At 32.1% G+C, this 17,558-nt stretch overlaps 1 protein-coding gene across 1 annotated transcript in view; it reads left to right on the top strand.

The window, feature by feature from the left end:
- The window catches only part of mAChR-A (muscarinic Acetylcholine Receptor, A-type), a 109,322-nt gene extending 98,489 nt beyond the window's left edge, over positions 1-10,833 (top strand). The window contains exons 3-4 of the mRNA XM_088241426.1: positions 4,940-5,091; positions 10,017-10,833. Of these exons, the coding sequence (XP_088097552.1) occupies positions 4,940-5,091; positions 10,017-10,833 (969 nt within the window). The remainder of the gene's footprint in view (positions 1-4,939; positions 5,092-10,016) is intronic.
- Positions 10,834-17,558: the final 6,725 nt, after the last annotated feature.

The raw sequence follows: 17,558 nt of genomic DNA, 5'->3' as shown, positions 1-17,558 counted from the left end.
CATAAAGCAGGTACAAATGGAATGAGTCGAGCATTTTCTACGCACATTTTTAATTCGTAGTTTTTTTTTTCTAAAAAAATTACAAAATAATCTTAAAATTAAAGTCCTTTGACGCTTTAAAGCATTCAACTCGTCAGCAGGGCTCGATTACAATGGGAAGTTAACAGAGTTATCTTCGACTGTCCAGAAAAATCTATAGTAGTGTACGAAAATGAGATATTTGCACGAACAATTAAAGTATCTTCATCGGTATCCTATAATTGAACATGTTTGAAAGAAATAAATGTATGTATATTCTGCTTTTTATACAGAAAACTTAATTTCACTTAGTAGATAAAATGAAGTTTTCTTTACAGATAAATGTAATATTGGTTCGGTTTTTCCATACTTAATCTACATTAATAATAATTTTATTTGGAAAGTCTACGATGCATGCAAGAAAAGCGATTTGCTTATGAATGTTGATAAATCGAAAGTGATGGTTTTTGAAAGGGATGAAAATATAACTAAATGTGAGATCAGCGTGAACGGAGATATTCTGAATCAGGTAGAAGAATTTGTGTACCTGGGAAGTATGTTTACCAGGGACGGAAAGGCCGAGAAAGATATTGAAAAGAGGGTGAGAGCCGGGAACAGGGTGAACGGTGCACTAAAATCTACTTTGGCAAACAAATGTTTATCGCAGGAGGCTAAACTAGCAGTTGACAACGGAGTTCTAGTTCCAACTCTAATGTATGGGAGCGAAGTATGGAATTGGAAAAATAATGATGAAAGTAGGTTAAATGCTGTCGAAATGCGATCCCTCAGGCGAATGTGTGGTAAAACGATGTATGATAGGTGCACAAATGTCGAGATCCGTGAAGTGTGTAAGGCTGAGACATGCTTTATTGACAGAATCAAGAAAGGGGTGCTGCGTTGGTTTGGACATGTAGAGCGAATGGACAGCGAAAGAACGGCTAAAAGGATCTACGATGCAAATGTTGATGGATGCAGAAAACGAGGAAGACCGAGAAAGACATGGCACGATCAAGTCCATCAAATACTTGACGATGGACATGTCAAAAATAGGAATAATCGACGTTCGTGCATGAGAAGATGTATGAATGTAGAGGAAGCGAGGTCTGTATGCCAAGATAGAGTGTTATGGCGTTCTATCCTCTCTGCCTACCCCTACGGGGAAACGGCGTGATGGTTTGTTGTTGTTGTTGTTGTTGTTATTTGGAAAGCATAACATATTATATCATATTTTATATCTTGTTATATTATTACAAATTTAAAGTATCATTAATACAAAACCTTTTTTCCATTAGCCATAATTTAAGCATACGTCTCACTTCTGTATTTAAATCACTATTTTTCTTTTTTTTTTTGGTAACATCAACACTATATTAGAGGTATACTGTATCGCAGTGCCCTTTTGCCATATTTATTACAATGTTTAGAAGCAGCTAGCCTTAGTATTGTCACACTAGTAAACCTGGGGTGGTATTCTGAACGCAAAAGTTTTGTGTATCCGAATTATGTTTCCAATAATCATGTGTTCATTGTACTATACGACATTTCTTAGGCAAAGAGATGTTTACTAACTGAGATGGATATGTTCCCATCATCACTATGGCAGCATCATCTGCATGGCATGTGATGTTAATGACCTTATTTCCCTTAGTAGATTCACTACTTTTTTTATTCTGAAAAGCGTTTTTTTAATATATTTATTCTGCTTGTGTAAGAAAAGGTTTTAGGCGTATACATTGTTGTGCTTTATTTATTTATTTATATATCAACGGTTCAAAGAACCTTTTACAATAAAAAGTTTGACAGAATAAATCGCAGCAGTGAACAATTCATTATGTCATATATAATATGAAATATAACTATATAATTCAACTAAATAATTAAAACTAAACAAATGAGTAAAAAAAATGTTTTTTTAAAACTGCAAAAAAGTAAAAAAGAAACATACAAATATAAGATTACAAATAAAAGATAACAAATTGAAGTGAGAAATTCTTATGTTCTAAATATAAATATAGAAAATTAAAATTGAGAATAATAACATAAACATAAAGTCACTATTATTTAGCTAGGTTATAATAAAAAAAGAAAAATAATGCTACAATAAGATTTTATAAATAATACGTTTTTTGGATCAATGTGAAAGCTTAAATAATCTTAATAACACCTTTTTATTATCAGTTGGTTGGAATAAGTTGGAATTTGGCAATAAATCCACAAATATATAATTTAAATATAAAGAAATAAACAAAAATACGTTTAAAAAAAAACAAAGTTAAATTTATTAATATATTATATTTACTTATAAAGTTGCTTTGTTGTTCTCAATATGTGTTATTTTTTAAATGGTAAAATTATTTATGTCCCGAATTGAGTTGTTGTAATTCCTGGAATGTAATTCAACGTAATTATACTTGTAAAATACTTTGTGTTTTATGATTTATAAATAAAAAAAAATAAAAAAGCCTACGTAGAAATAGCACTTTTAACGCGTATTTACGTATCAAATCCACGCCAACAGAGCAATCTCTTCGCGGGCACTTCCGTTCAGAATACCAGCCCTGGTGTTGTAAAGGTGAGAGAACGTGTGTGTGGGTGTGAAGTATAACAAATAATAATTTAAACCTTGTATGTATATTGAATAGGATAGAGCTTGGTTAGAGGTTTGATGATTAAAAAATGTTGTTTATATCTATCTACTTCGAAACATTTCTGTAAATATTTTAGTTAATTAATATAATTGTATTTGTATTTTTAAAAAGTATGGTAAATTTCCAAATCTCATTCTGAATTTAAAAAAAAAATACTAGTAAAAGTTTAAAAAAACTAGGCAACGGCAAACAATATTCTTAAATCAGGCATTTAAGTACCTAAGCTACTAACTACTATACAACGCTTTACTCGACGAAATAAAATATTAGAAAAATTCAGCTTTTCCCCTCGGAGCTAATCAGACTTTGATATGTCAAAGAAATTACTGTGAAATAGATCTTAAAAACATGTACGTACAACAAATTGATAAGTATCGAGACACATTAATTACTTTTAAAAAAACATGCTAAAAAAGGCTTTAAAAAAATCAAAGTCTTACCGTTTTTTCGAAACATGATATTTTATCGTATGTATTAATTACTAATTTCCATCCCTTATTTCAATAATTTATATTGAGAGCCAATGAAATATAAAATGATATTATATACTGTATTTGAAATACATATAAATTAGATTACCTTCAGGGTTAGTTGTAAGGTGTAATTTTTTTAAACATGGATTGTTCACGCGATTTGATTTGAATCACTAAAAGCCCTCTCCTGAAAAAAAATTCGTTTCAAGCGAATGTCGAGTTTTGAAAAAACTGTCTGCAATTAAACGTAGTTATGCAGAAAGCAGCCAGCTATATAAATGTGAAAATGAGATAATAGCGCTTTTGTGAGAAAAGTGAATAATCAAATCTACACAACAATTAGAATGTCAGATCGACCAGTTTGGACGATTTTTAAAGTCTGGCTGACCACACAACCCAAGATGTGCATTTTTCAGAAAACAGCCAGCCCTAGTAAATCTCTGATGCATGTTGTGTCATTATGAATTTAACACATTATTTAATCCAATATATTAAAATTAAATAACTTTGTTGTTTTGTATCAATTAATTTTTAAATCAATAACCAACTAGTTTCGGCCAAATATGATGCCTTCTTCAGGGTAAATTACAAACAAACATGATATAAAATTTACAAAGTGAGGGTGGGTGTGGCTAAGGGAGAAGAGAGGGGGTAGAAACTGGGGGTTTATGTGTGAATTTAGGGAGAGGGAACATATTCAAAATACGACTATTACTTAAATTTATTTGATTATAATGAATATTTAAATTGTTGTGTCCAGCCTTTCTGGTTATTAAATTATAAAAAAAGTGGTATATGCAAAAATAAAGTTATTTCATTGTAATATATTGGATTATAATGTTCCACAAAGGTAGTGCTTCAAATATTAAAAATACGTTATTTTATGTATTTATTATGTGGCACAAGTTCCTTTTACAATATAAAATATAAGAATGCAATGAGTTCAGTTAGATATACAAACATAAAAAAACAACATTAAAACATGGGTATAAAAATAAAAATAACAAGAAAAATATAATTTATACATGTATATATGTCAGCATACAAAAGATATAAAAAAGTCAGTGTATTTTGAACATAAAATGAGTTTTATTTATAAATATCAAAATGTATTTTGAATTTTTTTATATAAATACGTACTTGATTTTAAAGAACCACTTAATTAATTTGTAATGATAATTTGAAAAATAATTTAATTATATGTTAAAGGAATTTTGGTGATTTTTAAAGTCCGGCTAACCACACAACCTAAAATATGAATTTTGCAGAAAACCGCCAGATCTTTGAATGTATGAGGTGACATTCTGTATTAAAAACATGTTTTTTCATTAGTAAATTTATGACATTTAGATTAGTAAATTTATGACATTTAAATACCCATGTATTTATCCATCTTTATTTATTTGAGAGAACTAGATTTTGGAGGCATTAATCTTACCGTCAGCATCTATATCGAAAGATTTTTCTAGCGCTGTGGGTGTTTTCTGCAAATTGAGAAATGCAATTTTTGTGATCAACACTGTTTTCAGAAGGTGGTTATTACGGTTTTTGTATGAAAGCGGCCTGGCTGTTTTAAACAGAACACATAAATACTTTACGGCATCCGAAAACATCAATATGTCATTTTTTTTAAATATTGTGAGCTCCTTTCTGCAAAACTACTTTCAATTGTACAATGTCATAATAATCCGTAAGGGCTTTTTTGTACAAATCCTTCAATAAAATGAAATTGCACGATTCTGACTAGCTCCCTGGCTGGTTTCTGGACGATATTTTAATCCATTATTTTTCTGTCTACAGAAACTGAAGGGCTGGGCAGGTGTCCGCGCCTGGTGCGTAGCATGGTGGCACTCCGGGAGGGATGACTATGACGAGGATCTGGAGGAGCAGTCCGACATGGGATACGCTACTCCTGTCTCCATAGAAACTCCGCTCCAGAGCTCCGTTTCCAGGTAAAGACTAAATAAAATAATAAAATATAAAAGCGAGGGTTTTAGGAGTTCAAACCACCCTTCGAAAAGCAGTTTACACTAGATATAATAAATATTTTTCTCCGTGTCCGGACGGATGGAAAATACAATTCTGCTTGTGAAATAGAACCAGATTCCTGGACGAACGTTTTTGACTCGATGGTTGGTCTCAGGTAAGAATTCTGAAAAAGGAAATTTAGTAGATATACTTAAGGTCCAGGGTTCATTTCTTGGAATGATGGACATGAAATATTAATTTGAAAGGGGGGTTTGCACTAGCGACGCCGCGGTGCAGTTGATTAGAGACAGTTAACTGGGCAACTGGCGTCGCGGGTTCTATTGCCGCCAGTTGCAAGAAAGATTTTTTTTCGATTGGTCTGGGTGGTGTATTTTCCAAAACTTCCTTCAATATCCTATTTTCTGCCTGCTAAAAAGCCTCTAAATTAGAATGTTTAAAAAAAAACCTTTTTCTTTTCATGTTCCCAAATGTCACCAGAAGTCAAAATCTGTTATTTAAAAACCATACAACGAGTTTAAAGTGTTCGTGATCTTGGTGTGATTCTAAATAAAAAACTTACGTATGAAAACCACATCGAAAATATAGTGAACCGGGCACACAGAAACTTAGGTTTTGTTATCCGCACTTGCCAAGTTTTTAATGATATTGGTAGTATCAAATTGATTTATTTCGCTTACGTTCGCAGTCTCCTTGAATATGCCTCCTCTGTGTGGTCTCCTCAGTATTCCATACACAAGATAAGGCTTGAAAATATTCAGAAAACATTTTTGAGACATCTCAATTGGAGATCCAGATTTACGGACCTCAACTGGAAAACTTCTTGTCATAAACATAATATACTTAGTCTTGAGGATCGTCGTTTGGTATTAGATATGGGGATTTTACATGATATTCTTAATGGACGTCTTGATAGTCCTGTTCTGGTTTCTGAGTTGGCCCTTAATGTACCTGGCTACCGCACCCGTCACACGAATCTATCTCTTTTCCATGTACCTACAGTTCGCACCAACTATGCACAGAACGTAATTATAATTTATTTTTCAATAACATAGACATATTTAACTGCAGTAAACTCACTTATGTAAACTCACTCACTACTCACTTAAAAAAATTATGTTTCTTTATAAAAAATAAATATTTTTACTTTATAAATTTAAGATGTTTCTATTCACTCATATCAAACACACATTCACCCTGTCCCTAAACCTACCCTCACACCCATATACAATCACACCCATTTACAATCACACCCATATACAATCACACACATATTCACATACCTACCAAAACCACACTCCACTTTTTTACACGCGCACCCTCACACAAAAAAAACTCGCACACATGCACTTCTATGAATTATATCTAACTGAACTGGATTTTTATAATTGTATTTATGTGGAAAACTGATTTGGCTTTATTTTATGTTTTTTTTATAATGTTGTGTATATTTTTTTGTATTGCTGTTGTTTTTCTGAATAAACAAAATTAAAAAAAAATAAATTAACAAATCTCCTAAGAGCAACTTATGTTTTTATATCCCAATGTCCAAAATGTAATAAGTCAATGAGGAACTTCAGCCCTACGGGAAATTGGATACAAAAAATGTTTTGTTGCGCGCAGTAAAATTTAGTGCATTAAATTGTACAAAAAAGTTTCTTTTGGCTTTTCGTAGATCTCTTCGCCACTAAAACAGAGTGGAATGAATATGGATTGGCATGGTTTAGCTTGAAGTCTTATGTGTTTATCTTGTACATATATACTGTATACCATTATTTAATACCCTTCTTTTTAAAATTATTTTATTAAAAGAAATATTAACGTTTTTATAATTTACCCAAATACTTCAATTTTGGTGGCCATTTTCAACGAATTGTACATAACTCACTATTAAAAAATGAGAATCAAGTTGGAGTAGAGTGGGGTTTAAACCTCGGACCTCTGATCCGTGAGTCCGCAACACTAGCCACGGGACCACAACCCGATTCTACTTTATCTTTGCTACATAGTTTAATGCACTTTTTTTTAGTTTCTTGTACGTGTGTTTCTTTATATAACTGTTGTAACTGGCTTAGTCCGTGTACACAATAAAATAAATGTTTTATTTTCTTTGACTGGAACATGAAGCATAAGACTTATCACGTGATCACCTTATTTTAATGTATATCTTCTCTTTGAGACCGTCGAAATAAATCCGACCTAATAGTCCTGTTTAAAATTCTCAACTCACTCTTTGATGCGCCTGAACTACTGAGCGCAATAAAATGAAATATCCCAACTAGAAACCTCAGACAAAACTTACTCTTTCATACCGTAACTATAGAACTAACTATGGTTTTCATTCCCCTATGCCCAGAATTCTTAGGTCTGCCAACAAACATACCAGTCTTGATTTCTTTGATAACAAGTTGTCTTCTTTCAAACGATCACTGAATCAAATTCAATTATAATCACCTCTCTCCCGCTTCCACTCCCACCAAGTCTACTATATACCACTGTGTCTTTCTACTTTTTTTATAATAATTAATAATAATAATTTTGTATAAATGTGTCCATAAAAATGCCCATTCGGCGTATATATAAATAAATAAAATAAAAGTAACATATTATTCATATACTTGATCACTGGCTGTATTTGATGTACCAACGCAGTGCATTATGCACCAAATGTTAAGGATAGAGACATGATAATAACAAACATTTACAACCCCATCGGTAATTTTTTACATTAATTGTACTTCACCTCACAGTACAGCTTCGTACATTCCTGGTTCTCAGGTTGAGATTTCAGGCACAAACACAATTCTCATATTACTTGTGATACAGACATTTTTCTTAGAAAACCTTTCCGATTTGTCAGGTTTCCTGTGATAATAATGTAAGGGTGGATAAACATTTCATCCCCTCTCGTTACACAACACCCCTGACATTGTGACGTGCAGGGGAGTGACTCCTGACGTAGACATTACAATTAAACGAGAAAAACAGTGTGTTAGAATTGAATAAAGATGGAGCACAAAAGAAATAGTTTGTAAAGAAAACACTTGGAAATAAATATTATATTAGTATCTGATCATTTTACCTTCACGTAAAATTTTGATGTTCATGCAAGTATGAACTAATAGGAGCGGAAAAAGAACGACTTGAAGTTTTTTAATCACATATAGGCGGCATTCGGTTTTCACTGAGTAGGTATCCGATCTCCAGACAGCCTTCATATAGTAAAATACGGCACCTGCTATTCCTACTCGCACTCCCAGCTCTTTTTGAAAGCTGTCATTTTCCGTAACATATCCTATCAGCAGGGGCTTTCGGTGAAGTTTTTGATTAGGGAAGCAATTCAAATATAGGTAAAAAATAAGAATAACTGAATAGAGTATACCAGGGGCGAATCGTGTAAAGAAGCGATTATGGGCAGCTCACCATTATTTTTGACTATCCATAATAATATTTTACGGTGACATTATTCACAGAAAAACAAAAAAAAAATATTTCTTAAAAATCATTGCCACTATTTGTATTTTTCTCCAAATATAAATAAAAATATTAATAAAGCGCGCCCAACGCCAGCGATGAGCCAAAGAACTAGCCGATTACTCCAGCTTATTTCTTCATACAAATAAGTGTACTATATTTTAAACACAATAAACCCAGTGGTGGGATTTTCCCCCTAGAGTAAACTTGCAGATTACACAAATTCTTTGAAGATTCTTGATTTGGAAATCAGTATTTCAAACATTGTTTCTTAAGGACTATTTTTCTTTGAGATGATACTTTTGACATATGACTCGCAACACATGTGGCGCTCGACGCGGCCGTTTTTGGCATTATTCATTTCTAGAACAAATCGGCCAGTTGACATTTCAATCGTAGTACCTAACACTAACTGAATTCATTGTACTATTTAATAAACTTTAATAAAAAGTATGTGTAAATTAATAGATAGTATAGCTACACAATATAATATATCACGAAGTTACGTCGGCGTCGTTTGTAAATAATAATTTTTAGTTGGTCTTCTTTCTTTATTCTCAAATGTAAAAATATTTAAGGAAGAGTATATTGTTAAGTGTCCTCGGCACGGGTAACCCCAGTGAGGTCACATTATTTTTATTATTAATTATATTTTGACAAAAAATATGAATAAATAAATAGTATACCAAAAGTTTTGAGAATAGGAGTCTCAGAAGAATCTTGGGTGTGCTGTGGTTTGACTTTGTAAGGAAAAACGTAATAAGAGAACGGACGTAGCAAATTTCGGTGACAACTGTCGTCAGGCGGAGGCGACACGGTTGGTTAGGCCATATACTGCGGATGCCTCCTGAGAGGCCTTAACCACGCTTGCCTACTTTACAAGTCATAATTGGGAGGACGTAAAAGAATTGGCAGCCAATAGAGACGCATGGAGGTTCTTTGTGGATACCATATGCTCCAACTAGGTAGCGGACATGGAATAATGATGTCAAAAATTTTTTTCAAAAAATAAAAAGAAGAGTTATCTTCGACCGTCTACAAAGTAAGATCAATATTTATGGATGAAAATATGTATATTTGTATGAAAATTAAAAATATCTTCGTCGGTAACCTGTAATTGAAAGAAAAATAATGCACGCATATTATATTTTTCATACAAAAAACTAAATTGCTCTTTGTAGATAAAATTAAAGATAAATGTTAACGTTCCACTGTAATACGGGCCCTGAGTTGTTCATGAGTATTGCGACAACACTATTTCTTTTTTGCTAAAATTATTTAAATTGAAAATTATTTTTTTTCATTATTATTTTCTAACACTCCTTAATTTCGCTACAAAGGTGTATTTTTTTACCTTGTAATATGTATCTTTCGTTTGTGCTGACCTTTTGATAAAACGATAATTAAATCGTTTCAGGTGTACGTCGCTCAACGTGATACGCGACCCTTACGCGTCACGGGGCGGACAGACGGGTGTAGGGGGTATCAGTGAGGGAGGCGCGTCGCCCCTACGCCCCGCGCCCACCACAGCACCCGCCTCGGCTCCCCGAGACTGCCGGAGCCTTCCGGCGACTAGGTCCATGTCTACGGATTCCATCTATACCATCCTCATCAGGCTGCCCCCGGACAGTTCGGCGAGCGCCGGCCCGGAGCGCGCGCCCAGCATAAAGATGATCCCCGAAGACGTCCCGAGCCCCAGTCCCAACAGCAGGCAGGTCCGCACTCCGCAGCCTCCCCATAGAGGAGACAGCGAGTTCAACATCTCTCTCAACCCATCCGGAGGACTCAATCACAACAATCTCAACAGACGGGCCTCACACATCCCAGACGTGAGAATACCCCTCAACGCGAAGATAATACCGAAGCAGCTCGCCGGGAAACCGACGCTTCTAGTCACCCACACGAAACAGCAAGCCAAAAAGAAGAAGAAAACGCAAGAGAAGAAACAAGAAACCAAAGCCGCTAAAACTCTTTCCGCCATTTTGCTTTCGTTCATTATCACGTGGACTCCTTACAACATCTTAGTTCTGCTCAAGCCGTTGACAGCCTGTACGGGATGCATCCCAGAAGAATTGTGGGACTTTTTTTACGCCCTGTGTTACATCAACTCTACGATCAACCCAATGTGCTACGCCCTCTGTAACGCTTCCTTCAGGAGGACCTACGTTCGGATCCTGACATGCAAATGGCACAATAGAAACAGAGAAGCTATGACAAGGGGGGTTTATAATTGAGGCCAAACGCGAGCATTATTATGAAATACTCTCAGGCCCTTTTGAGGGTCTCGGTGCTGTAAGAGCGGGGGGTTCTGTGCCAGCAGAATGTCCTCCGAACGTTTTCAGAACTTCTTAAGAACGTCTTCAGAATGTCTACAGAACGTCTTAAGAAGGTCTCCGCAACGTCGCAAGGTCCCCTGTTTGAGAAAGCTTTATATGATGGAATTTTTAAATGTCTCGGATGCCGATTTATCACTTGCTCGGAACGAACTGGGAATTTTTGATAGCGCATTTTGAGGGTGGATCATTTACGGTAATGTATTCGTTTCGTTTTAACGAAAGAACGAAAGGTGCTTTCATTTATCATCCACCATTTTATACCCATTACCAACCTTTTGATAAAAAAAAATTGTTTCTAAACCAAAAATCGCATGAGTGTAACAAAGTAAATCATACATTATAGATAGATTAAAAAATCAGACTTATCGATATTTTATGCACATAGATATAAATGAATCTTTTGAATTATATTTTTTAAAGAAATTGATAATACCAATACTCGATGTTTCTAAAGTAAATTTAGTTTTACTTTGCTCAAGTACATATATCTAATTTTGAATATGCCCAGCAAAATATTTCGGGTGTTTTGTCACAAAGCTTACTTATTTACGTAATCGTAGGATAAATTTCAAATATGTGTGTTTTTACATAATTAATATTTATACAAAACTCTTATGTATTTTCGATATCGGTGTGTAATTTAGATTTTTTTATAAATGTAACTAGTTAGTAAACCCGGGGCTTTAAGCGCTCAATAAATGTCGTACACCTCACCTGACCTGTATTACACCTCTACTACTCGTGTGTAGCATCCCAGCAACAAATACCCGACACAAAAAACTTTTTAAAATCACAAAATGCCGAAAACGTCTCATCAACACTCGTATTATTGTAATAAAATGAACCCTGAACAAAAATACACGTTTTAAACTATTTTGTAATGTAAATATTTGTAATATTATGACTGATTGTATAAGATTTTTTGTATTTTGAAACTAAATGTTAATAATAATTTTTATTTATTGAGTTAATTTTTATCCATTTGTTCATGTAATCATTACAATAAACCACTACGCGATTTTTTTGTGTAGCGTACTACATACTTCTTGAATATTCTCATTGCTTATTGAGTTGTTTAGTAAACCAAATTGTTTTCAGAATTGACAAATTATGTCATATATATGCTTATTGTCTGGTTTCACGAATTTTAAAACATTTTATTATGTATCTTGTTGTATGCTTTCCATACTGAGATTTTGTAACAAATGTATTATGTTTAAATAATTTTTGAAGTTTGGAAATTTAATTTTACAGTGGAAAATATACAGAGATAAAATCAAAGTGGTTTCCTCTTTTCATGTTATATTAGAAGAATGCGCGCTTTCCATTGAAAAATCATTATTGAAAAAACTAATAACCGCTTGATTATTAGATCACCAAATATTAATATTTTTTTACAGATTTATGAAAAAGAATCCCAAAAGTTTTATATGATCAAACTAACGCAGATAAACATATGAGTGGTCATATTTTTAAAAATATATTATAAATTTAATATGCACAAAAAGAGCATTGAAAAAATATTATTCTAATAATGGTTTTAAAATTTTCTTACGAAAGTAATTTTATCAATGTATGTATTTTATAAAACGTTTCTTTTTCATTTTAATGTCCAAAATAGACGAAACTTTTTTTATTTGTCTTTGGGTTAAGCAGGCGTAATATTTTGTACAAAAATATTTTAACAATTTCTAAATAATGTATCTTTACAAAGCAATAGTTGTATGAGATAATATGAATCGAGATTTTCTAGTAGGTTTTGAACGTGGTCACTCAAGTGACCAAAAAAATAATTTTAAAATTGTACTTTTTTATTTAGCAACGAAAAAAATCCCATACATTCTGAATTGTTTATAAAATATTTCCATTGAAAGCGAATTAAAAGGATTTATTTACTAATGCTTTATTAAGTTAGTTCATACCATTGTAAGAACTAATATTAACTTTTAATAACATTACAATTTATGTGAAAATTGATCAAATTGATTTGAATGGCTTCCCATTTCTTTAGGTAACTGATTTTCCAGTTTTAAACTCTCGTACAATAATTTTTGAGACTCCATTATCCCCTTATTGCTAATCTTTCCTTTTTTTATCTTTAGTTTATGAGCATAAACTCGGGTTCGATTCCCGACATGGTTGATGTAAAATATTGATTTAAAAGTGTATTTTCACACCAGAATATTACATAGTCGCTGGACTGGTACCTGAAGCGTAAGACTGTTCATGTTATCTACATGTAACAAAAAAATGATCAAAATACGCTTCGATTGGTGTACCATTTTAAAATGTCGCACGGCTGTACGACTTTTACTGAAAAAAATACACACGCTTTTAAATGCCATTTATCAAAAAAATGAAGGGAAGAAAAAAACGTACGAGTACGTACCCAAGATTTTAAATTGAATAAAAGAAATGCTTCCTCTTAATAATGAAAGTTTTTGCTGGTTTTGGAAACAAAAATAATTTTATACGTGTACTTTATTTTTTCAAGTTACATTTTATCATGCTTCGTATCTTTTTTTAAAGTTTTATCTTTATTTTTTCTCTTGAATATATCGCATCTACATTATCTATTTATTAACTATTTTTGTTGCTTGCTAACTTTCGCAGTCACTTGACTATAGTTTTGGTTACACAACTTAAACTATTTATTTATTTATTTAACAAATTTACGGACAATGTCCAATTTAAACAAATCATATAACGAAAAACAATACTAATACAGTAACCAATAAGAAAATCAAAGACAGTTAAATACATTAGACAGGCATTATGGAATTCAGGTTGATTCTACAAATACACAGTAAATTTACTGGGAATATTTTTTCAGTCTATTTGTAAAAAAACTAAATTTACAATTAAAATAATTAAGATCAAAACAAAATAATCTTGATTTTCATTTACAAATCTAATCATTCTGGCTAGAGGCGCATGGAAACCGTAATTAGTCTTATGATGACCAAGGAACATAATTTCATTATTTCTGAGTCTACGAATATAACGTATTTATTTGTTCGTGCTAAAGAATCACTTGCCAAACACAAGGGTCTGACTCTTTTTGGCAAGACTAACCTTAAATACAGATTTTTATTTATTTATTTACGTATTGCAACTCTTTATTAAATAAAGTATTTTTATTGAAGAGGTAACCATTAAAAAATCGATAAATTCTTTTTAATATTTTCCCTGTAAAAGTATGAATAATGGAGCTTAACCAGAAAAAATAAATTGTAATCATATGTAGGTAGTATTTTATAAGTAATTCAAGTTGGTAAATAATTTTCTTTAATTTATTATGTAAGCAAAATATGTATTACGGGTATTACCTTAAGGGACATATTATATTATGATAACCTAATAGATTTAATATGTGTTGTACCTACATATACACCTTTAGATATTAAAATTAAAAATAATTGTATCATATTTCATTACATGTGTCATTATTTTATATTTTGTTAACTCATTAGGGATTCCTTGAAATGGATAACTATGGATACCTAAATGCTGGTTTTATTGTTCATCATAAAAATAATTCTCAAAATCACAGATGCTACGCACTAAAAAAATCGAGATTTAGTCTACAAAAGCATTTATCTATGGTCAGCACATCATCAAAAAATGATTTCGAACATTTTAATGACGAATTTTTCAGTAAACGTATTTTTTTTGTCGTAAAAATCAATCAGTAACATACTGCAAAGAATGACATCCTCATGTTTTACCGTTTTTTATATGTTTTTATAATAAAACATATTAATTTCCCTTTGATCTCAACGATTTTCAGAAATATAACAAAATCTAATTAGACAAATGTGCTTTCCTTTGCTGTTAACACAATAAAAAAGAACACAGAACCGAAAATGAAACCATTTATGTCATATTTTCATTCGCCTATCTGTTGCCGATAGTGCATTCTTCATCGAAACAGCAAGTTAAGCGTATCTTTATCATTTTTAACTTAAAAATGATCAGTTTTATGCTTCAGGTGCCAGTTGAATATGAAGAGTAAAATCATTATTTTGATAAATACTTCATATCGATCTTGTAGGCATCCAATCTAAGGCTTCAAATATAGGTAGGCAAATGCGTCAAACACTGCACCACGAGGCGATCTAATCTCCTCTCTAAAAATGTCTAAATATTTTTTACGCTTCAAATTTTGAACCATATTTTCTAAAACAGTAAGCAATAAATACGAAATTCTAAATACGAAAAAAATAATTCGAACTTAACCTTTCGAACGATATTTTATTATAAACGTTTTATTGATTGCACGCATAAACGAGTTTTTTTTATCACTGGCGTATATTGAATAGACACATTATTCACAAAGTAATTAAATCTCAACAACCCGAAATAAAGATCTGAGGTCTAATTTTCATTAATTCTTTCATGAGGTGAGCAAAGTAGGGTAAAAAAATTTACTACCCTGGCAACACTAACGAAATTTCCGTTTTTTTTCTTTGAAAATCTGACAGATGGAAAAATTATTAAATTTTTAAGTAATGCATTTGTTATATACACATTCATTTGCAAATTTCAGATGAAATGTGATTGTATCCTGTTTCTTAAAGATCCTAGCAGTATTTCTAAGCTTTAAAAGGACACAACACGGCATAGTTGAATTTAAACCAGGAGTTGCGTACTGAGCGACGTCTACAAATAAACTAATGGGTCAAAACGTAAACCTACTCATTTATGAGTCGTTGAGTTGCCTTCTGTTTAATGTGCGTACGCGGTTTCTGGACTTTTCTTAATTCTATGCCGTATCATTAACTTTTTTATCGATTGGATCCATTAAATTGGAATAAAATAAAACGATTTAATATGTGTCCTGTTTTTCACAGTTAATGCAATGCAATTAAAACGATTTATCATTTCATACTACGTCATATTTCTGTGTAGCATCACGTCTGATCATAGTAAGAGGCTGTTAAATACTAAAGGCACGGAAAGGGATACCCACTAATTGAAATACCATTTTCTTCACACTTGTAACGTGTCTATTAATTATACGTCATTGTACCAAAGCTTTTTTAAATTTTCAAACAAATGCGGTATCCGCTCACTGATTCGCAATCAATAAACTACTTTTAATAATAAACTGGGAATGAAAAACTTATTTAAATTATTTAATTGTTTGTAAACCGTCTGAATCATTAGATTAGCGAACTGAGATGTACTCTTATAGATTTATAGAATATCAAAGTAATCACGTGGAATTGATGTAATTGTAGAAAATATTTAATATTCATACTAACGACATTTGTGTTTGTACTGTTTTGAATGTCACAAATTCAAGAATTGTCTTTACTGTACAAGAAATGTCTTCAAGCAATAATGAAATTCATAGCCTGCTAAATGTCTACTTTTGTATAGAGTTCTTTAGGAAAAATGCATTTGGACTTAAAAAGTAAAAATAAGAAAACTCAGCGAAAATTTAAATCAACAGGACGTGGGCGGGGTAATATTTTTATACAAAACGTATTTTTAATCTATTTATTTAAAAACTGGATAAAACAACAGAGATGGAGAACATTGTCGAGAATGGAGTATGGTTGTTTAGAAATTTACAGAACTTATAAATGTTTTTTAAAATATTTTTTATATGGCAGTTGCTTTATTATTTACCTTGCTTATAATATACAAGGTTTATTTTTCAAATTCTAAGTTCTTTAAATTTATCTAAACTTTTGGGATCAGGAGGAATATACTAATGTGGGCCAATCAGGAACTTCTCAGCATTTGTTTATGTGGAGCGGAAACCACTTAAAACTCTTCAGGAGAAGCCGGCCTGTTGGCAGCAGTCAACAGGCCTTCCGTTCCACTAGAGGAGTGTTCGGCATTTTGTTCCCTACTTTGGTTTGTTTTACCAACTGCCTGCACTATATTGACCATGCATGATATTTTTTTGATACGTTTTTAAGCAATAACAAAGTATCTAGAGATTCATAAACAAAAACTCAAGTGTTAAATAATTTAACTTGCGAACAACCTACGACTAACAGAAAAAAAACAATTTTGTGTATATAGCAATATATTTTTACAATTCACTTTCATTAGACCTTAAAAATATACTTAACACCTAAATAAAACAGTTCTTACAGCCCGTGTGACGAGTGATATGTGATGTTTTTTTTATCGACTTTTTATTAAAGCTATTGTGTTATTATATATAATATCCCCTCATACCAGCACTTTTGCTGATTGGGAAAATTTCGTACAAATAAAATATGTAATGTAATGTAATAGGTAAAATGTAATAAACCTAGTATTTCGTCATAAATAAATAATAAATATGACACATACGGGTTTTATGCTTAGAAAAAAATTACATACTGTACTTTTACTTATGATTATTTAGAGTTTTCAAAAATTTTGTTGATAAATAGTTAAATAATTAAAAAGAATGTCATATCTCGAAATGTGACTTCTGCAAATAGTTTTTTTTTTGCTTATGAGGACAGAACTGGTTGAAAAATAGTATAAAAATTGAAAAACATTTTCAGACCTGGCCTAGTAAATGAAATAGTTCGGTCAGATGAATCTCACCCACGTGAATGCAGGTTTCAGCTCTTCAACTTCACAAAAATTAACAGACGGAAAAATTGAAAAAA

This window comes from Micrasema longulum, unplaced genomic scaffold (genome assembly GCF_059751315.1).
Source record: "Micrasema longulum isolate JH-2025_06_02 unplaced genomic scaffold, ASM5975131v1 h1tg000129l, whole genome shotgun sequence".
Taxonomy (NCBI): Eukaryota; Metazoa; Arthropoda; class Insecta; order Trichoptera; family Brachycentridae; genus Micrasema; species Micrasema longulum.
The sequence above is the reverse complement of the archived record's forward strand: the minus strand, read 5'-3'. Positions and strand labels throughout refer to the sequence as shown.